The sequence below is a fragment of the Megalops cyprinoides genome, chromosome 25 (assembly GCF_013368585.1).
Source record: "Megalops cyprinoides isolate fMegCyp1 chromosome 25, fMegCyp1.pri, whole genome shotgun sequence".
Lineage (NCBI taxonomy): Eukaryota > Metazoa > Chordata > Actinopteri > Elopiformes > Megalopidae > Megalops > Megalops cyprinoides.
In genome coordinates, this window is record NC_050607.1 from 11,586,933 (window position 1) to 11,612,267 (window position 25,335).

Here is a 25,335-nt window from a genome sequence, read left to right on the forward strand (position 1 = left end):
GCGTCTCCCATTCCCACCTTACAGACCCGTTCAGATATCATTATGTCCCCAAAAACTGCATTTAGAACACTGGAGATCATGAAATGCCACCTCTTCAAGAAATGACCATTTTTAAATAAATGCTCTGGATTTGAGAAGCATTTTAATGTGATTTTATTGTGAAAAAAACAATACTGAAAGAGCCTTGCCATGTAATTAAAAATCTTAAAAAAACAGAAAAGCTACAAATCGTTTAATTTATACCAAAAAAAAAAATTCCAAAAAAAAAAAAATTAATTTATGAAACTCTCCTTCCGCTGTATGAGCGTGAATCTACAATAGCTCACCATTCTGACTCCCTGAGCAGAGGATCATCATGTAACATCCACCTTTAGTTTTATTCATGTCTAATGAAGGTCCTTCCTCAAGATGAGACTGTTCGAGTGTGTGTTTCACTGTTGTGGCCGAGTCTTACTGTGTGTTTCACTTTGACATTTTTGATAGCGCCCGCTAAAAAAAACTGCACAGGATGGTCATTACCATGGTTAAATACCACCAATCGTGAAAATAGTGACAAACCATGTGAGGTGATACATTGAGGGACAAAAACACAACACAAGGAACAAAAAACAGAACCATGTTTTACAAAATGACAGGTGCCCCTTTTGTAGGTAAGTGCAGAATATTTTACAACTGAGACTTGACATGGTTTGACTGAGACACACTTCCAGCACATTTTTGCCTTTGAAACTTTTACAAAGGCGACAGAATTTCTCCTCTTCTACAAATGCTTTAAAATACGACAAAGTGCAGTCAGTTTTACTAGCTAAAAGATCACAGAATAAGTTAAGATCACACAACCTCAAGTGACATGTAACAATTGACAAAACAATTCACTATTGCCCCTCATTTACAACATAGCTTTGCTGCACCAGCATAGATATTCCTCAAACATGATTCATCCGTAAGTTAGTAGCAACAGAAATTACTGTGTTTATTAAGGAAAATGTCATTCCTCACATCCTACAACATAAAAAGATACAAAGGTGGAGGGAAAAGACAATGCAGAAAGATTTAAGTTATTTAAATCAAAAAACAAGGGTTTTATTCCACAAATTCTGCATTTGTCTTTATGGTAATTGTGAAAATCTGTAAAGCACAGTTTATATATTCACACAAGGTTATTTTGAGATGAGATGAAATGCTAACAAATCCAGCAACAAACACTTGGGGTCCCTCTCAAATGAAATAGCCTCTGAGGCATTGCTAACTGAACGTGACTGCTATTTAGTTATTTGATTAGGTGGGTTGTGAGAGTGGTGGCCTTGATATGACTTTCATTGTGTTTGAACCGCGCTACTTTTGTGAATTCATCAGTTAGAGGAGGAAGGATTAAGACCTCACCACACTGTGCCTCCACCCATCTTTACCCATGTTAAATGGAGTTAGTGCTTCCTGTAGATTCACTACTGTTCCCTTTCAGGTAAATTTTGACCACTACTGTACCAAGGATAGAACTGACCTAATACAAAATCATGTTTTTGGGATTTGTGTCTTTATAGTTTGACTGTTTATATATATAGCAGTTGAGCAATTACACATTCTGAGCTCTGCAACAGCTTCAGTATCTCACCATTTCATAGTGATCATGTGATAAAAGATAACACAGAGGTGGCACATTAAAGCTTTCTAGTGTGGCCAATTGTCCCTCAGCTTTTCCCTCAAACAAAACCATTTATCATTAAAAAGATAAATAAATAAAAATCCTATTTTTGGCACTCTTATGCCACTCATGATGAACAGGCCGCATGACCTTGGAAAGTTCAAGAGACGGTATCACACTCTTCTGTATTCTGTAGACTTAACTGACATGTGTTTAATGAAATCCATATTTTCAGATCAGATCCCAGACTATAATGTCAGGGGTTGGTCCAATCATACGTTTACCTGCAGGGCTACTGGGACAGCAGTCCTCTTCATCTACCTCAGTTTAGCTTTGGCAACTTAAATGCTGTTTCAAAAATGGCATGTTTTGGGAAGCGTATCACAAGCTGAGCAAATCCAAGCGACCCGAACAGCTCTTTGACACTAAGAGAAACTTCAATATAGCCAGCAATGTTCTCACTTTCATTTTTCATTTTCATGGAGAATCCAAATCTGTTTCAGCTCAAACACCGGACACGTTGTGGTATAGTGCTGTAGTTGCACTGTAACAGACTGACCTGGTATCTGGTGACCAGACAACTGCTGAGGACACCATTGTGATGAGATGCCATCATGAAATGCTGGCTTTTCAACATCTTTCCACCGTAGGGAATGAATAGGCCTGTTTACCATGGTACTCCCCGCGGTTAGTATTTCAGCTCAACTCGCCTCAGGACATGCCTGGCCTCAAGAGAACTTCTAGGCATCAAATACTAATTACGGTCAGACTTATCCCACGATTTCAACACTGCAGCCCCCTCTGCTCTAGTTCAGCACTCTGTGGCCCACACAGGGCTTGCAAGGGCTTGGCTTTTGGGCCTGTTCTGAAATCCAAGCGCCAGCTAAGCCCCTCATAGCATGACTTCTGGAGCAGGTTGCATGTGAGGGCCACGATCCCGTCCTGGTCTGTCCTGGGTCCCCGGGACCGGCTCACGGGCCCCTGCTCTGCAGACCCTGTTTCTCCATGATGTTCCACAGCTTGCGCAGGTTGGACTGGGTGATGGCGTCGTGCGGCTTGAGCTGCAGTGCTCGGAGGTAATTGGACTCCGCCTCGCGGAGCTTCCCGTTGAGGTGGAGGATGGCCCCCAGATTCATCAGGGCTGCTGGGTACTGAAAGACAAAGGCACACGGACACACACACCATTACTAGCAGCCCCACCACAATACACCACTGAACAAGAGCATCCGAAAGTGTACAGCACCACACAGCTGATGGGTATTAAATGTCTTTTTGCTCTTTGGCCACGTTAAGTCAACCAATCCTGTCTGCTGTTGTATCTATACAATCTGAACACGTTTCCCAGGAAGAACACACCTTTGCTGTGCTCTGGTTAGACCATCAATGATGCTGTGGCATTTCAAGGTTATTCATGATCTCATCGTTTTCCAACACCACTCTCACCACTGATAAACTGAATTCCAATACAGTGTGGTAATTGTTAACCAGCCTTTTTAAGGTCAAGTGCCACAAAAAATTCAACGGGAGAACAGGCCCAACAGACGTGATTTAACACATACAGACATGAGCCATGTTATTGGTAGCGTGTTTGGGAATATGTGAGGGACTGCTTTATGGAAGAATAAGGGCAAAGCTTTCATGGGAGACTCATACATGCGTCTACACTGGAATGAAATGTTAATTAATGAGTGAGGTCAAGCCATTCCCGCCTGGGCTATTTTTGTGATTTGTAGCAGGTTCTCGCCCACAGGTCCTCATTTAATCAAATGCCATCCATTTATGTCATCCTGCTTTGACATTTCACTAATGTGTCGAAAGGTTATGATAGCGTCCGCTCCTTCCCTCAGGAGCATGCTCCGCTTCAGCATGACGTAACCGCCAAAACACAGAACGTTCTGGTAATGTCGAAGTGTGCGTGTTTGTGAGAGTCGCAGGAAATGTACGGCACAGGCTTCAGCAGAGTGGTAACTGTACGTGTGGACAGCTTTGCTGGTGCTGAAAGGAGAAATGAGAGGAAACCTCAAAACAACGCCTCAGGAACAGTAGTCCATTGGCACCTATAAATGGTGTTTCCAAGCTGCGAAGTTCTATAATTAAACAACAATAGTGGCACACGGGGCCATAATGAACTCTATGCCCTGAATTCTTGCACTGCAATCTCTGGGAATGTAATGGGAAAATTCATTAATACTAAACAGTAACGTACTGTACCAACACAAAAAGCATGAATGCAAATGCGGGGTAAAAAACCGCAAACACAAATCCCCAACTGGGGAGGTCTCTTCTACCAGTACCCAAGCATATATCTTTTCTGCTGTATCTGCGTCAATTAATCATGCCATTAAATAGCTTTGCTTACGGTCAGTTACTTATGACCACCCGTTATCAACCTGGAATACGGGCAAGCGAACAAAAACAAGCCGCACAGCCACACAGGAAGGACAAGTTAAGGAATATGGGCAAGTAAACAGGAACAGGCCACACAGTCACACAGCTGCCTCATGGATCAAGCACCTGGTCTGTGACAGGCAGCTGAGAGAGACCGATTAGCCCAATCCCCCTGCCTTTGGAGTGTGTGTGTGTGTGTGTGTGGGGGGGGCACTCAAAGACGGGAATGTTAAAGCACTGACCCACCTCTCCATATGGAGAGTCCATATGAAACACAAAGCCCTAGAAGCACATCTCCCCTGACCACCGGGGAGAACCAGAGAGCTTCCCTTGGATCGCACAATGTTGCGATCCAAGCGCATTGCTACAGTTGGGCCTGCCAGGGTCTTCACACTTTAGGACACTGGTCACCTCTGTTTGACTGAGGGGCTCAATGGAAACAGCATGTTGGACTCCGTGACTTTCCCTGTCCTGGGGGAACTGAATGGACAGATAAATCACAGCACTCCAGGAGGGATCTTGTTGTCAATGAATGGGCCCCAGAACCTCCTCTACACACATGAGAGAGGACATTTGTTTCAGCAGCTAGAGCTGGACACATTCAGACACACGGAACACAATGTGTTAAAGCACTCATTTGCCAGCCAGACGTTCTTCTCAGTGAATGTATTCTGCAATGCAACTTTTTTGGTTGGTCATAACTACGTACATTGCATTCATACAATGAACGGTACAACTAATTATCTGCATTTAAGATGCAAAACCTTTTATTTGATACACAATTAAATGAACATTCAAAACTCATGTTTGTGTTGGATGATGGAGCTGCACTTTGAGCTTTGAGCTACAGGTCTGGAGTAATCTTCAGTATCTCATCCATCGATCAATATTTGCATTGACATGACACAATAGCGATACAATGTTAATCCATGGCCCATGTTTTAAGTTTATATCCCTGAAGCACATAGGTTAGTTAAACAGTCAGTGACAATTCCTTGAAGTAGAAACAAGACTGAAGGCTTTTTGTTTTGGTAAAGGACATTTCACCTGTCAACAAGTGTGAGCATGTAACTGCAAGTGCCTGCATTGGTTATTCATTTAAATCTAACTTGAACTTAAAATTAAACTAATTTTAAATTGAAGTGGCAAACCAGTACTGGTTTCAGCCGCACATCCAGGAGAGAGAAACATATGCTGGGGCCACCATCTCCCATGGCATACACAATGTGTCCCATCATGCAATGCTGCGAGCTGTAGCTTGTTGGGGCTGGAGCAGTGAAGCAATGGTTCTCCTTTCAGTGCTGCTCGGGCAAACCTTCAAAGACCCCTCCTCTGACGGCTCCACCCCCTTCCTACGGCATTCAGCAACAGCAGATGTGAACTACATTAGATGGCCTCTGAAGAAACAGCCACTTAAAGGAAGTGGACACCATTTTATTTGATGCCGTGGCAAAAAAAAGGATTTAATTGCCCGGCAATCGTAAATGCAAAATATGAAACCAATGGAAGAGAGGGAAGCTTCCCTTTCATTGGCCGGGCCTCTAAGGGAGGGAGATGTCTGAGCACTCAAGCACACACCAATTCCCAATCCAAGCAAACAGACACATGTACTTAAGTCGCTTAACATAAAAGCTGCACTAAATCACTGCAGTGCACGTTATTAAGATCCTATCTGCCTGCAGTGTCCTTTCCCATTAACTCCATGTAACAAACTTAAACGAGTGTAAATCTTTTCTTGTCTTACACAACACTGGTGCTGGTGAAATGAATACTAATAAAAATTACTGTGCTAAAAAACAGCTTCAACAAGTTTCTCTCAACAGTTGCTTTAAGTTGCTTTCCAAATGCTTTGCAAGTGTATTGAACCTGGGCCTCAGACTGAACATAAATGTCAGTCAAAAAGCTGTGAGAGATGTTAGTATGGCTAATTAAAACTGAGGGCAACAGCCAGGGAGGTGCAGTCACCTGACTGAACCCCACATCAATACGCAGAGAGCTCTGGTCCAGTGGAGCCTTCATAAATAACTCCAGTGATGAGAAACTCGGATGTTCTTGCTGGTTTCCAGACACAGACATCGGGCAGGGTCAAATATGTCCTTGGTGTCTGAATGGCATACCTCCGTTTCATACTCAGAAATTTCTGTTGTGATCAATGCCAGAGCTTTCCTCGAGCTAACAAATGGTGATTGATAACACCATAAACACCAGAGGTTGAAAACATGAAGAAAATAAATGATTTTAAAATACATTTTTCAAACCCCAAAAGAATACATTCATTTGAATATACTATATATTTTCTGCTGTAATACAGAATTTGTTAGGAAAACCGATCCACATTTAGATACAGGCCTTTGCTACAGCAATATCAATACACAAAGGAAGGCTCTCAATACATTAAAAAGTCTCCATTATGTTCTATCATGGTCTGGTCTGTTCCACAGATCAACTATGAAAAAACTACATAATTACAGTCTGCCAATTAACACCCGCTTTTCATACCCTAACCCTTTCCAAGTGCTACTGCATCACCCAGTGAACCACAGCAGGGGCTAGGGTCTCTGGTGTAATTAATATAACACTGTGGAAATGGATTGCAGAATAACACCCTCCATTATCCTGCTCCGCTGCTTCCCCTCAATTACACTCTGCTATCAAAATATCCAAACGTGAGGCTGGTGGCAAATATATGGAAAACATTAAATCAATACCTACAGTCTACTGGCTGTCTACTGAAGACGAATTAAATTACTATTAAAGTTGGTGCACAGTGACTGGATTGTTAATGACAATAACAATAACAGAAATATGTTCATTGTTGCATATGGTAGTAATTGAAACAGTGTTAATTTCTGCAAAATATCAGTGATCAGTATTGTTATAATCTGTGTAGTAAATGTTTTCTTCCTCTGAAAACATCAGTGGTATTTTACCAATGTCTTTCACACACAAGGTTTGAGGCATTCATCTCTTTCACAACATGCAAGTCATGAACCGATCTGAATCAACGCTGGTGAGCTGGAAACATTTTCAGAAGTCACAAAGAGCTGAGGAGTCTTCCTTTTGAGGAGAGATCAGATGCAAACCCCAGTCAGAGCCGCCACAGTAAAATCACCAGTTTCGCTGCAGGAAACCTCAGGGGCAACGTGTGCCAGTTGTAATGTACATGATGAGGTAATGCCCCAGGTCTAGACTGGAGTCAGACTAAAACAGGGCTCCCAAATACTTTCACTGAATCAACCGCAGGTGTGTACCAACTTAATCCAAATTCGCAACGGAAAACACGTGTGGATCAAAGTGGGGGACCAGATGGCCTCGTGCTGATCCCGCGAAAGGACCGGTTTTTTTTTGTTTATTTTTGCAGCCATGCAGGAAGCGATGAGGTCACCAAAAATCTGATTGGCTATGGCAAAGTGGCTCCATCTTTGGCTAGAAGATTTAAAGAAACATGCTGGCTCAACAAATCTTTACAGGTGTATTTAAAAACTATTAAATTAAACGAATGAGATACAAGATTCCAAAATGTATCCAGGGTTAATTATATCCCAATTACAAGAAAATAACTAAATATTGATCACATCATTGGATATTTAAAACATATTTTGAAAATGAAATTACTTTTAAGAAGCATGGTCAGATATGGAATATCAGTCAAAGTGTCCTATGGGATCAGCCTGTAAAGACTGACAATTTATGGTTCACTACAACTGGCCCAATTTGCAGAAAGCAAGATGTATTTTAGAGAGATGCAGTAAGATGTTAAACACATGAAAAATACACAAAATACATATCTATATTAAATATATGTAAGGCAAATTAATCACAGCAAAAGCTACAAATGTGATATATCCAGCTCACACTGATTGCTACATGAAAAATCACTTCTTCAAAAGCAATGAACAAAGAAGTTCATTAATCCTGCCTACATTAGTACCAAAATTATGGAAAAATCATTAAGAATTATCTCAAACCAGGGCAGCTCATTACAACATTAATGTACTGAGAGAACATCTCATTACGACATTTTTTCCCCACTCACACTCACCGCTCACAGAAAACTGCCGGTTACTTTCTAGTCTTTTTCTATGCCTCCCAACCTTGTCTATTGCTCATACAACACTACAGACCATGGATATATCAGTTAGCAGTGAGTAACAGATGGGTACAGAGCTCTCTGAGCAGTAACTGCAAGCATTTCATAAGTAGTAAGTAGACTGATCCAGTACTTACATCTGGCCTAAGGCTTGCTGCTAGCGCATAGTACTTCTCCGCTGCTTCATTGAGACTGGCTTGCCTGTAAAGCAAAAAAACAAAAAAACATTGCTTGTCTTACATACCAAGATCAAAGGATTGTTTACCTATGGTCCAGCGTCTTGGGAAGCTACGGAGAGGAAATTGCTGAGAGACAAGTTGCTGAGACACCAGACAAGCAATAAGGACGCAATCAATCTGCATTCTCTGAGGCCGTTTCCAGGCCCTTTCTCTTGCGTGGCCCGCCAATCTTCACATGTCCAAGGTCGTGACCTTTGACCCGAGGGGGCAGCATGAAAGACGTTAAATGAGGTGGCTGCTGTTGTTAGAGAAAACATCCCCTCAAAGGGCTGTGTCGAATTTTTGTCTCTGTCCAAACAAACATGATGGTCTTGGAAGCAAGGGGTGGAGCAACGGAAACCGACAACGATGAGGAAAAATAAAAAGAAAAAAAATGGAAAGAATGGGAAGAAGTCTTCAAGCCTGCAGGCAATGTAAAACACACCGCTGTGCAACTCTCAGTCCCACCTCATTTTATAACATACAGCTGTTACATGGAAGCACTACTACTACATGTAAATTTCACTTCAAAATGATATGGACTTGTTTATTTCTTATGGGTCCATGTGAGATATTACAAGCAGCGAGGCCATGTGCAAACCACATGCAACCCAACAGAACAATGCATGGATCAATCCATACAGAAGCTTATGATATGCTATCTTGTTATATTTCGGTAATGTCACTGCCCTGCATAATGTAGACACAGAAATAATAAAGTATGCAAACAGACTGATCTGATTCTTCCTAAGGGACCGGCTCATTGGAATAAATGCAGATTCCTTGGTCTCTAATTAAGCAGGAACTGGCTGTGCTCCTACTCAACTTAATGTGCATGTCACCATCAAGCAACAAGCTCGAGCCCCTTCAATGTTGTTCAGTTTTAAAGCCTTGTTTTGGTCCTGGTTCAAATTAGTTTTGATTTATGAATAGTTAATAGGGATGAATTATGAATTAACACTACTATAATTGGATAACTGCAATTCTTTTGCACTTCTGAAGATTGTACTTTAGTTTTAATTTACATAAACATTAGAAAGGCTATTTGCAATCCATTAAAATGTTTTTTTTTAATCATTATTATTATTTTTCTGTTGGAAAGAACGTCATGTCCCTACAGAGTAAAAATATTCAGACACAATCATAAAATGACATCCGGTCTATACATGAATCTATTCCATATGCTCATTATCTATAAATGTATGTTACCTTTTCACCTCCTTTTTGTCACTCGATTTGTGCCAAAATGCATTTGGTTGATTGGTACGCCAATAAATCTGTAAGGATTTAACAACTTACAGCTGCATTTCACTGATGGTAGCAATTGTCTTATTACAAATAGCTTGCTTAACTTTGACAGAGTCAAGGACGAAGTCAACGACCGTTGGCTCTGGAGGATGATACTGTAATGATAAAAGAGTCTGCACTCTGTGCTTACTGCGGAATCTTCCATTCCACAAAACATCAGACGTGCCCTCAAAGTCCAATATGACATTCTCAAGGACCTTCCCAGTTGCACTGCATGGAGCAATCAGCATTTAAGAGCAAGTACAAAGGGCTATACGTTTATGCTATTTGAGTCGCTCAATTTGCCTGAGAAGCAATTTATTTTTGGCAGCAAGGAAGGAGCTAGCAGCACTAGAACAGTTACTGTCTAAATGACTGACAATAACTCACTCACTCACTCACAGACTGACTGACTGACTAAACAACTCACTTCGAATGACCAACTGAATTACTCACTCATTTACAAACTAACTGACTGAACAATTCACTCACAGACTGACTGACAGTTTCACTCACTTGCAGAATGACTGACTGACGCTCACTCACTCATCACAGACTCACGATGTGTGATCACCAGAGAGCAAATAGACCAGCAAAGTAGTGCTCTTACACGATTTCCTGATGGCTTTAGGCAAATCCAAGCTCACCATAAAGGAGAAAAAGTTACAGACAGACACTGTACTTACTGTGCTGCTCACAGTATTTTAAAAGCACTAAAATGGAGTGAGTAATGGTGAGTAAACCTGGGGTGGAGGGGGGTGAAACAGGGAAAAGCTCTGCTAATCGCAAAGTATTTTGGCATAAACTGATGTACATGACTGGAAGAGTGATATTGTTAAACTGTATTACAGTTATACAGTAAGAGGCTTGAAGGCATTCCACATGATTCACAGGAACGGCAGGAGTTTGGAACAGAGGAGCCCCTGTTTGGGGAACAACCTCCCAGTGGAATTGTGGGCTGTGAGGGCAAAGAGGCCAGTGGGATTGTGGGTAGTGAGGGCAAAGGCCCAGCCAGTGAGGGCAGGCTGTAGCCCTGGAGTGTCCCGGTTCCAAAGAGAGAGCCCTGCAGAGCTGGGAGGAGAGTTACCATAGCGGAGGGAAGGGAGGGGAGGAATTGGAAAACGATCATACACCGATTATAAGAGCTCCCTGGCTGCAGGAGACTCAGCCATAAATCAAATCAGCAAAACAACCGCTGTTCCATCTTTTTCCCTGCACTGGCAGAGAGCAATACCAGAATGCTTTATTAGCCCTCCTATCACACACAATACACACACATACGCACACGCACGCATGCATGCGCACGCGCGCGCGCACACACACACACACACACACACACACACACACACACACACACACACACGAACACAGGCAAACACACATATACACACACATCCATATGTACACATACACATGTGCATGCACAGACACATATACGGACAGACACACACAAATACTTATCAGACACATTTGCACACACCCACATGTATGCACACATATTTTACTCTTCATTTGTAATGGAGATACCAACAAGCCTATGTTTTTAACGTAGAATACAGCATGGTGTACAAGGTGTGTGTTTCAGATGTGAAGAGGCTGCTGTTTCAGCATAAAGCATCCCCATCCATCACATCACATCACATATTCTAAGCAGCTCTTCCTTGTTTTTGAATCTCAAAATGATTAACTAACAAGCAAGAAAGCCTCATGAGCTCTGAATGTATTCACCTACCATTGAAATTTCAGAACATTTACCCAGATCCAGACATTAAGTAGCATTACTAAGCATTACCTGAGACAGTTCCACAACCAGACCTGACTGAACTTGCATCTACTTATCTTCAGTCTCTTATAACAGCCTGTGTTAATTTGTTTTCCAGTAGATCGTTTCCTTACAGGACTACACATTCTGTCACCTTTGACACTTACCTTTTACCTTTATTCTTTTACACAATCTTGTAAACCTGGTATCCTTTCCACCACAGTACTGTAACAGTGTAAACCCACACAGCGTTCTCACAGTTTCACAGATGCTGTGTGACTAACACTTCATCAGCCTCACAAAGCACCATTTTTAGGGAGGAATCCTGAGCTTCCACTGCAAAGCGGGAATAACCCCTGCTGAACTGCATGGATGGATAAGCAGCCCCTCTTTGAAACAAACACTTTCACAGAAATGAGATCTTGGTCTGCACACTGCCCATGCATATTCATTAACTTCATGCTGCCACACAGTATATCTGGAGCATTCTCCAAGTAGCACCTTTTCCTCCATACCCTATGCAGGAATTAAGATGTACAGATTAGGTCCAGTTTACAGTTTGTTTATGGACTTGGGTACACTGATTCAAAGTTCAAACCATGCATGCCCCATCTGTGCACTGCAAATCCTCTGTATATACATACAAAGTACACAAACCATTACACTGCAATGTAAAGCCTGACCAATGAAGATGCAGTGTTTGTAGGAACACCACACTGAAAATGGAAGTTAAAAAACAATATATTACCAACTTACAAACACACTGTCAAAGGAGATCTATGTTTCCGAACAGGACTTGGCTAAGCTGAGAGTATAAAAAGGAGTAGAACACAACATAAGCTGAGAGATAAGAGGCGTATTCTGTTATATGGTTATATGTAGCTATAACAACACTCAGGACAACAATGTTAAAATATCAGCTATAATGCATGAAACTGCATACGGCCTTATCATTGCCATGGTGGAGCATAAACACGGAAAAGGACAGCAGGCTGTTTATGCAATGCGAGTAAGGATCTCCAACGGCTGGATATGACGTTTATGCTACATGAAAAATAGCGGGATCTTGATTCCAGCTATGATGTATCAGTTTCAATGCTGATATTGTTCAAGGGTACACAAACCGCTTTATGTCGAAACACACACAGAAATACGCGGCATCACATCTGCATTGAATCTTTGAAATCAAACGTGAACCCAACATGGGGCAGAACTCATAAATTATGCCGCACAATGGGCGGTTCCTGCCCTCTGATTGGTCGGCACGGCTCTAACGGTTGGAGCATTTATAGGATCTCCCCTGCGCTGTCGCTCAAGCGGCCTTTCATATCCTGCGAATAATTGCGTCCTGGACCAGAGTCTGGAGGGCCGCTTTAACGCACTGATTGTTTCAAGAAGGCCTGGGAAGTGGAAAGTGAGGAAGAAAAATTGTCAAAGGGCCCCTGGGAGCAGTAAGGGAGGCTTTTACCAGTGAGGGGTCCCCGCTGCTTTCCTCCCTCTCTCTCTCTCACACACACACACACAGACACACACACACACACACACACACCGACCTGAGGCCTCCGACGCTCCCCGTCCAACACAAACACATGTACCGCGTTCGCTCATAACCAGCGCAGCCCTCCGTGCCAGCCCGGCAGTCCGGGACGGGGCCAGAGAAGGTAATAAAGGGCCCATTACTGGGGAAAACTCCCTCAAAAGGGCCGCGAGGGGAACTCTGCGCTGTGGACAGGCCTGGCAGGAGGGGCCCGGGGAAACCGCCGGCCGGCCGGCCGGCCGGCCGGATGAGACGCACATTGAGCAGCTATATGGGAAAGTGCATTACGTCATGAGGCGCGAGACCGCAGTGAAATTAGACTCCTGCAAATTGCTTCCATGAAACAGGAGTCCCACATCACAGCGTTCTCACACTGAAAGAATAACAAGCAGCAATCAGGTTTATAGAGTGATACTTTATCCAATTTCTCACTCTACAGACAATTAGGTTTGCGACTGAACGTATACCATATACCAAACCGCTCTATTAGAGTGAGCTATTCAATGGCGCTGCACACGCACAAGCGAGGCTCTTTCAATACAGCTAACTATAATTCCGGTCCAAATTCAATCTAACTAAAATGCACTTCATCCTTACTTTTTGTTGTGGGTTTAAATGCTTCTGGTGTACAGCATTGCGAGTTCAGAGCCTGTGGAAATGTATGAAAAATGATGCATAGGAAAGGAGAAAACGCATCACTCAGAGTCGTGGATACACAGCATGTAAGCCTAATTCATCCACCCGGCTCAGAAAAAAAAAGAAAGTAATGAGGACTAGTAAAAGGCCTTTATCCCCATTGAAAACACGCCTGTGAGATTGTATCTGCCATAAGCTGCAACACCGCTCTGCACAGGTCCCCTGCAGGGACCGTGTCTGCAGGACTGACTGTGACCGAGTCCAGAACGTCTTTCTCATTTGGCAGGCGGGGTTTTTTATGAATGAGCCAAAGGAGGCAGAGAACACAGGCATGTATGCACTGCGCTGAAATGAGACAGCAGTTCTGTGGTCTGGCAAACAAAAGGGCTCTTAATACATGTAAGATTACTATGCACTGCTGGCGAAATTACTTGGAATGTGCACACATGTGTTCTTTCAGTTAAAACTTATTGCTGATACCAAAGGGGTCAGGGTCACCCAAAGTATTAATAGCCTTGTACATATGGGATTTTCAGTGTGACCTGTTGAATATTCTCTAGCTTACGCAGTAATAAGTGTTACGCACAGTAACAGGGCTATTACAGCTTGGTTTGTCCAGCATTTATCAATTTATGGCTTAGACAACTTAAGGTACAAAGCCTGTAGATGGTTTCCTTTATGCATCCTCGCTAGCACATTATTAACTGAGGCGTTAAAGCCTTGGGTGTGGACTGGGTATGTCAGGTACACATGCACCACCGCTTCCTCCACACGCTTCGACACCCTTCTATCTAACAATGAACTGCAAGATAAAAACAAGTGTGACGTTTGAAATCTTCCTGCTCAGGGACGGACAGGGCGTCAGGGTGGACCCACCTGAGCATGTGGGCAGCATTGAAGACCACATCAAACTCGCTGCTCTCCAGCTGGGCGGCCTTTTCCGCCATCTTGGCTGCTTCCATCACGCGGGACTCCTCCAACAGGAACTGACCTGGGAAGCAGAGAGGGAGAGAGAACCCTTTTAATGGTCAGTGAGTAGCTATGGAGACCAGAGGAGATACTGAGGACACAATGCTGCTAAAAATCACTGTCACAATGAATCAGACCCATAATCTACATTAAAAACTTCACTGGAACTTAAAAAGGATAATTCCCACATTGTTATGGTCCTCATAGCTGAAGAGATTAGGAACATTCCAGTATCAAATGGATACACTTTGTAATGTGGTTTCACTCTACAAGATCATCAAAAAACGTCATCAAACAGCATCAAATCAATGATAATGAAAAAGGTATTCTGCTCTGAACAGTTATGTTTTCAACACCTTTCTGTTTTTCTTTCATAAATCATTCTGGTCTCCTGTAAAAACTCCTGAAGCTCCGAAACATTCTCCTGTGATCGCCATGTGGTGTGCTGCATGTAATTCTAAGCTGAGAAAGGAACTACATCGATGTCCTTAGCCTCAGGGTGTCCCTTGTCAAAATGAAAGGTCACTTTGGATAAAGACATTGTAGTGCGTGTACAGTGATGCTAAAATATGAATTATCATGTAAAATCAAGGGCGTCCTCACGAGACTCATGTATCGTGATGGTCTACACATCACACTGTCCCTCCTTTTAACCATGTGTTACTGAAAACAATAGCCGGAAAGGCTTATCTTCAGTCTCTGGGCTCTCGTGTGAATTTTCCTCTGTAATATCTCTGCTCAGCCACGTACGCACACACAAAAGGTGGCCGCGGCAGGTCGCGTGAGGTGCATTCTGGGAAGGGGTCATCTACCAGCGTTGCGCTAACGACCTGGAGGGAGTCCAGTGGACACGGAACAAAGGCTCGATAAGACGGCATGTCAAAGCGAGCCAATTCCTGACAAACAGCTCGGAGACAGTGGAGTGACACCCCTGGACTGGACAGGACCGGATAGGACCGGATCCAAAGACAGCTCTCAACCTGCCAGAACCCTGACCCGAGAAAGTTCAGAAAAACCAGAACAACAAAGACTATAATGAGGAGAGTGAGGCCAATGGAGAGAGAGAGAGAAAGAGAGAGAGAGAGAAAAAGATAGAGAGAGAGGGTAATGAGGACAGAGAGAATAGGATGTGAGAGAAGGATGGAGGGAGACAGAGAAAGAGAAAAAAAGAGAGAGGCAGTGAAGAGAGTGAAGGAATGAAACATTTCCCTTTTCTTTGTTCTAATTTCAAATCATTGCTTCTTGTGGAATGCCTGCAGGATGCAAGCAAGTGATGTGACATATCTATGTGTGAGCTTCACAAAAGAAACATTTAGTAGCTCTTGTAGGACATGCAATTATGCACAGTGAGACCTTCTGCAATTACTACAGAAAAGAAGAAATGTTCCACAGTACAAAACAAACCATTTACAGAGTACATAAACTGTTTCCTCATTATTGTCCAAGGGCAGTAATCATAAAATTATCCTATAAAGGAAAGGATGGTCGTGATCAATCACACAAAAGAGACAGAGGGAGTGAAGGGGTGGGGGTGGAGGTGGGGATCCACAGTGGGTTGAATATTGGGAGCAGAAACATCTTATTAACTATGAATATTATGGAGATGAATGGCATTGTAATATAACTGGCATTTTCAATAACCCAAAGGCTGCAATTTACATAAGCCTAAAGCAATAAAAAGTTCTATTAACTTGATTGTCTGTTAATGCTTTGGTTATTCTAGACATTATCAATTGTACTGTGTAGTCTCAACAAATCTTTATGCAATTAGCACAAGGCTGACTTAAGACCATGCGGGCTATTTTTCATAAGCAATTAGCCTGGAGGTACAGCAAATGTGATGCTCTGCAAGACCAAGTAACACCAAATGAAAAAAATGCATTTGGTTGTTTTTTGATCATCAGCTGCCAAAAACAGAGTAACAATTTATGATTATGAGGTTTTTGGCCTAATCAAAGACTGTGTTGTTTGGTTACAGATGATGGATATCAGCCAAACAAATTCCATTGTTTTAGACTGAGCTCATTTATACCATAGTTTAAATGTGTAGTGCAATGGGTTCCTGTAACAACTCTCAGAGGAAATGTTATAATAGTGATTTCTGAGAAAAATGATTACACCAATATGTAATTGCTGTGTGAATGTATGTGTGCATACTGTGTTCTATATTTCAGTTGTCCCTAGTGTGAAAATGTATATTTTATTTTGACTTTTTCAGACAGAAAAAAATAGAAACAACACCACTATGTACTTACCATAATGCATGTAGCAGTTCCCTTTATTAGGATCCAGCTTGATCGCCTTCAGAAAGTACCTCTCCGCTTCAATCTTCTGTCCCTAGAGAGGACGATTATGTTATATTTTCAGTTCCTCCCAAAATTTTATTCATTTCACAGTAGTATGGTAATACATCACTAAAACACTTGTGATAGAATTAATTTAAATGATTAATTCAGTTATTTATTCATTCATTAGTTATTTTCTCAGCCTAAGTGCTAATGTAGAACACAGAATAATAGACATTTTTCATGCTGTCTATGCAAACAATTGGATGCAGCAATCCAGGTAAAATACCTTCTTGAAGAGAACAATAGCAGGACCCAATCTGGGACTTGACCCTGCAAACCCCAGCTCACAAGCCACAATGCCACACTGCCACCATAACAAATGGCCATTGTGTGTTGCTATTAGCTACACAACAGTGATATTATGTATTTGCTTAGGAGACTGTGCTTTCTTCATTGGGACAGCTGGATGCTTGCTGAAGCAGTCCAGGAGAAGTACCTCACTGCAATGTAGCCACCCACGGTTCAACCTTACGACCTCCCGGTTACAAGCGCGGCTCCCCAACCATTAACTCCCACCCACATAATAAATAATTGAGCGAAATGCTGGACGCTGTTTTTGCTGCAACCGTTTCCTCTCATCCTGCCCAAGCTTCCTCTACTGCGTTCCCTGTCTGATGGCACATGTGCGCAGCGAGTGAAGCCAAGACAGAGAGAGAGAGAGACCCGAGCTGAATGCCAATCTGACAGCACAGCTGGAGATCTCTTAGTTAGGCGGTCGCTGAATGACAGACGCACTCCGCACGTTCCAGCAGTGATTTACACCCATTCACGCGAATGTGAGCGTTGTTTACTGCAGTGTGTCAAACGCGCTTCACTGGAGTGCGCACGCCGGCAGCTGGAGACGTTCTGCTGAATGACCGTCAGGAGCCAGGATGGCACTAGCGACAGCGCCTTGTTTTAGCGGGAGGTTTACTCTCTGTCCAAATGCCCTGGCAGTCAACCCTATTTTGAGAGTAAGAATGTAGAATGAAGCTCAAAACTATGATGCTAATCAGGTTGACGTCACACATAGTCATGATGAAAGACCTTTTATTATCAGTAATATTGCCCAATTGTAATAAAACTCATCAGCACTATACCCAGACAGCTGCTTTTTCACTCATTTTCAGAACAATAACATATATGCTTTCATTTCTCCAGAATAATCCACAACATTTTTCATTCATGTCTGCTATTAAAGCCAAAAAAGCATAATTCTTTACACAAATTATGATTTTCGTAATGGCTAATATTATCATTCCACAGTAGCACTGCAGCTGTAGAGAAGTCCCCTCTCAAAAGCCATGTTCCAGGACTTGTACAGTGAGAGTAATAGTGACATTAGGACACAGATGGAGCGGCTACTTTTGGGGGTGTGGTTGCTGCGGAGATGTGGGCGTAAGGATGGGGCGGGGATGGAGTTGGAGCCTCAGCCGTTGTTGTACACAGGGAGGGCTCGCACCCGCACAGTGTTTCTCATTAAGCGTAACCAGAGTCAGCTGTGAACACATCTGCTGTCATACAGAGGTCCTGCACCGTGACAAGGGTGGGAGGGGAGAGGAACAGAGAAGGGACAGGCCACAAATAAACATGGGGGGGAGAGAGAGAGAGAGAGAGAGAGACAGAAATAAATTGGGAGAAGGAGAGAGAGAGGGAGAAAGAAGGAGAGATAGAGAAAGGAGAGAGAGACAGACAGAAAGAAGGTGGGGGGGGGGGTGAGACAGAGGGAGAGCTAGTGAGAGGGAGGAAGAGAAAAAAGACCAAGCAAAGGTTGGAGAGGGGAAAAGGAAAGGAAGAAAGAGGGAGAGGGAGAACAAAGGAGGGGGGGGTGAGAGCTGGAATCACAGCGCCTGAGCTCAGCTTGGCCAGTCACCCCCCGCTGCCCACAGCTGCGGTGGTCAAACAGCCAGGGACAGATGTGACGCCAAATGTTCTCCAGCAGGCCTGTAATCCCCATCGACTCAGGACTCATGCTCAGATAACATCTTTCTTCTCTGTTTGTTTTCTCCTCATGCATTCTCTTCAATTTCTCAAGGTCAAGGACATACAGGCTGGCCTGGCACAGCAAACTTATCAGTCCTCATCGCTCCATGGTTCCAGCACAGCCCTGACAACAGCCCTTGCTGAAAACTCCTGCTCTGCAGAAAACCTTTTTCTTCTAGTTCATTCTATGAATGTAACTTTTCCATCTAGTCTCTATAAGAGGAAATTATGCCTAATTAATGTGAAACCCTTCATTCTTATTTTAGCTCTAAAGTAATTATTACAACTATTCCCAGTTTCATGGGAAAATCTAAATTAAAATCTACCTAGACATATTAAATACTCATCTTGAATCTTTCATTGACAGTGAAAAAACACATTCAAGAATTCAACTGCTCAAATTTTATTTATTAAATATCCATTCTATCCTGTGGCATGAATGCTACTATTCTTGTGCAGACAAAACATTGTAGAGATCAATTAAGGACATGTTCCTCAAATTTCTCAAAAGGTTATGTCATCTGTGGCTTAAGGTTAAATTGATTCAAGAACAACACCCAAAAAAGAAAATTCTGGGAAAATCTAGGCAAACATGCAAACTAAATACATCAATTTTTGCTGATACTACAAATAAAAAGATTTAATTTTCTTCTACTTTTTCCTGAAATAAGTCTCTTTCGAGCCTAATTTAAACCAATGGTAACATATTTATTGTTATCTTTGTGTTTCAAGTAACACATTTTTTGCCCATTTCAATAAAACAAATACTCCACATCAAGTAGCTTGGGCAAATGTAAAACACCGCTATGTTAAATATATTTATTTCAAAGGGAGTTTGGACAGGACCTCAGCGTAACACGTCCTAATGCTGCGAGCCGGCAGAAGAAGGGAGCTTGAAAAGCGGTGAAGAGGAAGAGAGGAAATGAGAGGAAACATGAAAAGGAAAGCTCCTGGCACTGCACGGGCCGCTGGAGTCAGAGCGGGTCGGCGTGATTAAAGCTGCTGTGTCCGTCGCTGAGCCTGTCCAGACTCCCCCAACAAGGGGCTTTATTAGTGCTGGCAACCCCAAGCATAGGTTGGAGGTGGGGGGGGGGGGGGGTCTCCTAGCCCTGGCCTGTGAGAGATCTGTCTCTGTTCACCACGCCCTGATTCACTCTAAATGTGACCTACCTCTGCCCCCTCCAGGCACACCCCCACACCACCCCCCTGCCCCCGACTGTCCCCAACCTCTGACCCACCCCCGAGCGGATGGACCCTCCCTATCACATGCTGGCCAATCGGCCCTGGACCCTGTTCACCGCGAAGTAAGAGGAAGTCCAAGAACTACACGTTTGGGAAAATACAGATAGTGTATCTGAGTCGATAGAAAAACAATTACAATCGATGATGTTTCATTAAAAACACGGGCAGGGCCGACATTGGTGGGTCCGTTTAACCTGCGGCGAAATGAAACTGTCTGTCTCCTCTCGCAAGTGTGGTCCGCAGCACGACTCTGCCTCTCCATTTCTACAGGACCATTTACACAGGCTTACGTTCATATATGCATGACACTAATTACCTGATAGCCTCAGGGGAATTAGCTGTTTAGCAACCATAAAACGCGTACAGTGTGTAAATCTGTGACAGTATTTCTATTCTGAAGTATAGGCAAGGGTTGTGTGTGGGTGTGATGCATGGCGGAGATCCCATGCACATCACTGAATGAGAGTAAACAGAGACCCTGCCATGCAGTAACTCATTAATCCAACCAAAGGCCTCTTTGTACCTTTGTGTCCTGATATTACGTTTATTTAACCATCAGTTTCTTTCACATTCCCCTGGGACGTAGCCCCCCCCCCAGCCCATGTAGGAACACCACCTTCCTTCAGCCTGAGCTTCAGTCTCTCAGCGATGGGGATCTGACTGTCACTATCCTCTCTGTCCCTGCTCATACCTCTGCCACCCTGATATCCTACAAAGACAGTCTATATCATATAAGTTAGTTGCTGCCGTGTCGTTTGAAGCAGATGATGGATTGTATTTGAGATTTGAATGCTATCCCAACAGGATACAGTCATAGGTCAACGTATGGAACTTCTTCTGGAATTTTCCACAACTGGAATCAGTCAAAAGAAATCTGAACAAGCTATAAACAGTGAATACATTACATGTGAACTCCAGCTGGTTCAGTGCTCCTTTTAGCCAAAACTGGGCACCTAGATTACACCAGTGTTATCAAAATACATACACACATGCGCGCACACACACACAAAGGCATGCTGTCCAATGTCCACAGGCCCACACAGTATTCTGCCACAGCGTGGGACCTCGGTAAAGGGAGCCTGTGTGCTGTGTGGGGATGGACTCACCCTGGTGGCCAGCAATTTCCCATAGGTCAGGTGAGCGGGGATGTGGTCAGGCTTGGCCCTCAGAGACTCTCTGTACCAGTGTTCTGCCTCCCTCTGTTTGTTCAGCCTCATATAGGCCTCTCCTGTGAGGGGGGGGGTTGGGGGTGAGGGGTCCGGTCAAAGGTCAAGAAAGCACACACATTCACACTGCTCAACTGACGTACTTAGTAATGGAGAAAATACACCCCGTCCGCGACTTCAGCAGGCTTCGATACTCAATACCAAGGAACAAGGGCCAGCTTTCATCAGAGAGCGAGCTGTTTCGTGGGACAGGCTCATTGATCCTAGCACTTCATCCAATACCAACAACTTTCAGCCGAGCAGCTTTTCCATAATGGTTTATTCAGAAACTGCACAGCAGTGAAACAATCTCATCCCCCAAAGAGTGCATGATTAGGTGCAACAGTCTGATGCTCTGCTCAGTTGCCTCCTAGTAGCTGCAGGTAAAGTAAGAAAGAACAATTCCTCTCAGTCGCAATCACTACTACAGTGCATCACTAACTTCTAGAAACTACCAATTTTAATGACAGTGCGCTTGTTATGACGGCACTCTGTGCCCACCGTCACAGTTCAGACAGTCTCTTTCTGGAATATTTTTAGAGTGCAGTGTCTCAGGTAGTGAGTCACAAAGGAAGGATCCTTTAATCCCCCTCACCCCCATACACAGGCAGGTGCAGGAGGCAGACAGAGCAGCTAATACTAGAGTCACTGCAGTCCAGCCTGTATCTGAAAGTATCTGTCCCGGGTGACACCCTTGAGCTCATCTGATGACGCAGCGCTGATGACATGACTGAACTCCGAGGACACTGAGGTCACAGATATTATCTGAAACTTATACAGATTTCCTTCCCCAGCTGAGAAAACAGGCTTTCATCTGGGGAGTTCACACTGCCTCATAACTCGGAAAAATGCAGCACGGACCAAAGTTTTTAATGTAATTACCGAATTAATTTAGCAATAACAAAGAACAGCAGTGCATCACAGAGCCAAACATTTACTTGAACCTGTAGCATAGTTCATCATTTATTGTGCCTGTATTCACTGGTGTACAGTTGCAAACTGGGGTTGGCTGTTTAAAGACAATCTGGATTCTTCTAAGTCCTTATCCTGACAAGAAATCTGATATCATCAACATTTGGCGATATTAAATTAAGCTGTTAAATTAGACTGAACTAGCCAACCATCTCAACACTGAGGAGCTTATAACAAAGATATGAAATCATCATTATCTGCAAAGGGGAGCAGTCCTGAGAGTCCAATTTAACCTGACAATAATCCACTGGTTTTGGAATGAACTCGCACGAGTGTTATGATAAGGTTGTGGGATAGACTGACCTGAAACTTTGAATAAACTAATATTATGTGGTTTACCGCTACTGTCATCTCTGTGGCGGAATAAGAAAGTGTTTGACAGTTTTTCCAAAGGTCTGTGTCGAAACAGTATTTGACTGTGATTAGCTGGGGAGGAGGTCAACATTCCTAAAGTACATACAGTACCGTGCACAGCCTCTCTGGAAAAACCCAGCACTGAGAGCTAGTCTAGTCTCCTCCTTGCTGGGACTAAGAGCTCCCTGACAAGTCTGCAAGCTGCCATAAGTCCTGGCCTTTCAACAGTTAGTGAGCAGGGCGGTCACTAAGTTTTGACTAAATTCCAGCCAGGCTGTCATGTTACATTCAGTTCAATGAATTAATCATAGGGTTTTATTCAAAGTGCTCACTGCTAACGGAGAGAGCTATGTAGACATTTAGCTGTACAAAATTCATGAGAGAGAGAGACAGATTACAGAGAGAGAGAGAGAGAGAGAGAGAGCAGAAGCTTTTACCTTCCAACTTTTATCTTGGAAGGTAAAAATTACGTATCATGAGTAACACAGTTTGACAAGGAAGGAAGGAGAAATTTAGTGGTCATTGGTAATGGAGCGCTGCGCTGCCTAATAAAGTAAGAACCAGACCATCAGACATGGCTGTAACAGGATGAATGAGGTTATCATCACAGCAGAGAGTGAGCAATCCGCGTGAGCGCGGTGCGGAAACGTCAACGCTTAGGACCTGAGGAGGGCTTTGATCAGCCGCTGCACACCAGCGCTTTGAAGCTGTCGAACGTGTCCTTCGTAAAAAATAATACATCCCGACTCTGATTTTTATAAGGTCTTGTAAAACACAGAGCCGCTTTAAAAGCTGCTGCCGAAAGAAATATCCAACCCCGTTTTGCATTTCTGTTAAATCTGAGCCGCCTTCTTTCTCTGCCATTCCTGGAGTCTGATATTTTCCGCTCGGGGATTGGAAAATTCTCTGTGATTAGTAAGAATAACTCACTGAGCTGTTTGCTTATTATGTCCTGATAAAGCAAAAGGTCAAAACTTTGGTTGAAAACTGAGCCGAGTATAATCTGATTGCATTTTATCTCTGCATTAATTTTGGAATTTCTCATTTAAAACACTTATCTACAATGGTTTCAGTCAGTCACTCTTATGCAGATTGCAGTCACTCTTTTGGCCGACAAAGATTACACTTACCCATCATATTGTAGAGGCTCTGAGGTGCAAACTGTCTTGGCATCTTCTGTATTGCTTCTTTATACACTGAAAGGGCTTCCTGTGAATGCAATAAAAGGTCACTAATAAAAGAGAATGAATACATCCGCTTCCTGGAGTTGTAGTTAGCAAATAAACAATGCAATGAGGTAACTAACAAAGTAATCCCTGCAGTATTTTCCCACATTGAAGACCTGCACCTGAGTGAAACAGTAAATGGCATTAATGGAGCAGCCAATCAAAAGGCAATCACCACACAGACAACTTAATGCACTTGTAATTTCCTGCTCTTTTCCTTGGGTATACATTCATAAGGGTCAGTGGGAGAAGGTCATCTTTCAGACGTGACTAGTTCAATGCCCTCAGCCAGGGAGAAACAAAGCAGAGTGGGTAAGCGCACAATACGGACTGCCATTTCAGGCAGCAGCAGAAGGCCCTGCCTGTCGCTTCAGCATTTTGATTCCACCTGCTGCCGCACACGTCTCTGCCTCTCACCGCCCTGTGCCCTGCTGTTCCTCCTTATCAGCTTCTGCTGGTGCCCAGTCGCCAGCCTCCTGCTCATTTCCCAGCTCTCTCAGCCGGTTTCTGAGCCTCGGTATCAGCTCCACGCCTGCGCCTCAGCCCGCCTCCGGACTTGCACCCCTGCCACACGCGTCTTCCTCAGCTTGTTTCTCACTTCATTGCTCTGCCTCACGCCTCTGTCTGGATCTCAGGGTGTTTCTCAGCGTGTTTCTTAGCTCGTTTCTCAGTTTGTTTCATGGCTTGGAGCCCTTTTTTTCAGCTTGCTTCTCGGGTTTTTTTTTCTTCCAGCCTGTCCCTAGCCTGTTTCCCAGCATGTTTCCGTGCTTGTTTTCGTGCCTATTGCTCAGACTGCTCCCTCTGCTCATTTTCCTGCCTGTTACTCATCCTGTTTCTGGGGCTTACCTCCTGGTGGCCCTGTTCGTGAAGCAGCTTCCCCAGGTTGTAGAGGCAGCTGGTTACCGAGCTCCTGTGGGCGTGGGGGTCCTTCAGGTTTTCGTCGGGGATGTCGGCGCAGGTGAGGAAGGTCCGTTTGGCCTCGTCCAGACGCCCCTGGTTCATGAGGATGATCCCCGTGTTCAAGTACGCAGCTACAGACAAGAGAACCAACAGATGAATATTGGGGGTCTGGCGAAAACCCTCACAGTTGATCTAAATTACCACCCTCTTTAAACTTCAGCTTCAGCCATGTTCTGCCAACATATACTGAAGACACACATACACGTACACGTGTGGAGAGGAACTGGTTCAGTCCACCTCTTCATAACTGATCGCAAGTCTCCTCATTCTTCTCCCATATGTCAGTCCTTCAAATCAGCCATTAACGGTATAAATCCTTTTTCTATTACATTAGTCCGTTCCTCAATAAGCATTCTTTTCCTAAATAGGCCTTTACTCAAAAAAGAAGAAAGCAAGGGCAAGGAATGTAGCAATTTCAACCACAAAACTGTGAATGATGGGAACAGAATTATGGCCATGACAGAGTTTGCTTAAAGCACTGAGGCTTTTCTTTTCATTCATACAGTGTTCCCTGTATGAATGAATAATGAGAGAGGG

General features: G+C 43.5%; 1 protein-coding gene across 1 annotated transcript in view; it reads right to left on the reverse strand.

The window, feature by feature from the left end:
• Window positions 1–1,214: 1,214 nt before the first annotated feature.
• LOC118771650 (protein O-mannosyl-transferase TMTC2-like) overlaps window positions 1,215–25,335 on the reverse strand; it is an 84,937-nt gene continuing 60,816 nt past the window's right edge. Inside the window, exons 6-12 of the mRNA XM_036519658.1 lie at window positions 24,685–24,869; window positions 23,743–23,821; window positions 21,188–21,309; window positions 16,785–16,866; window positions 14,437–14,551; window positions 8,258–8,321; window positions 1,215–2,793 (exon numbers count right to left, since the gene is read on the reverse strand). Coding sequence (XP_036375551.1) covers window positions 2,614–2,793; window positions 8,258–8,321; window positions 14,437–14,551; window positions 16,785–16,866; window positions 21,188–21,309; window positions 23,743–23,821; window positions 24,685–24,869 — 827 coding nt within the window. The 3' untranslated portion in view covers window positions 1,215–2,613. The remainder of the gene's footprint in view (window positions 2,794–8,257; window positions 8,322–14,436; window positions 14,552–16,784; window positions 16,867–21,187; window positions 21,310–23,742; window positions 23,822–24,684; window positions 24,870–25,335) is intronic.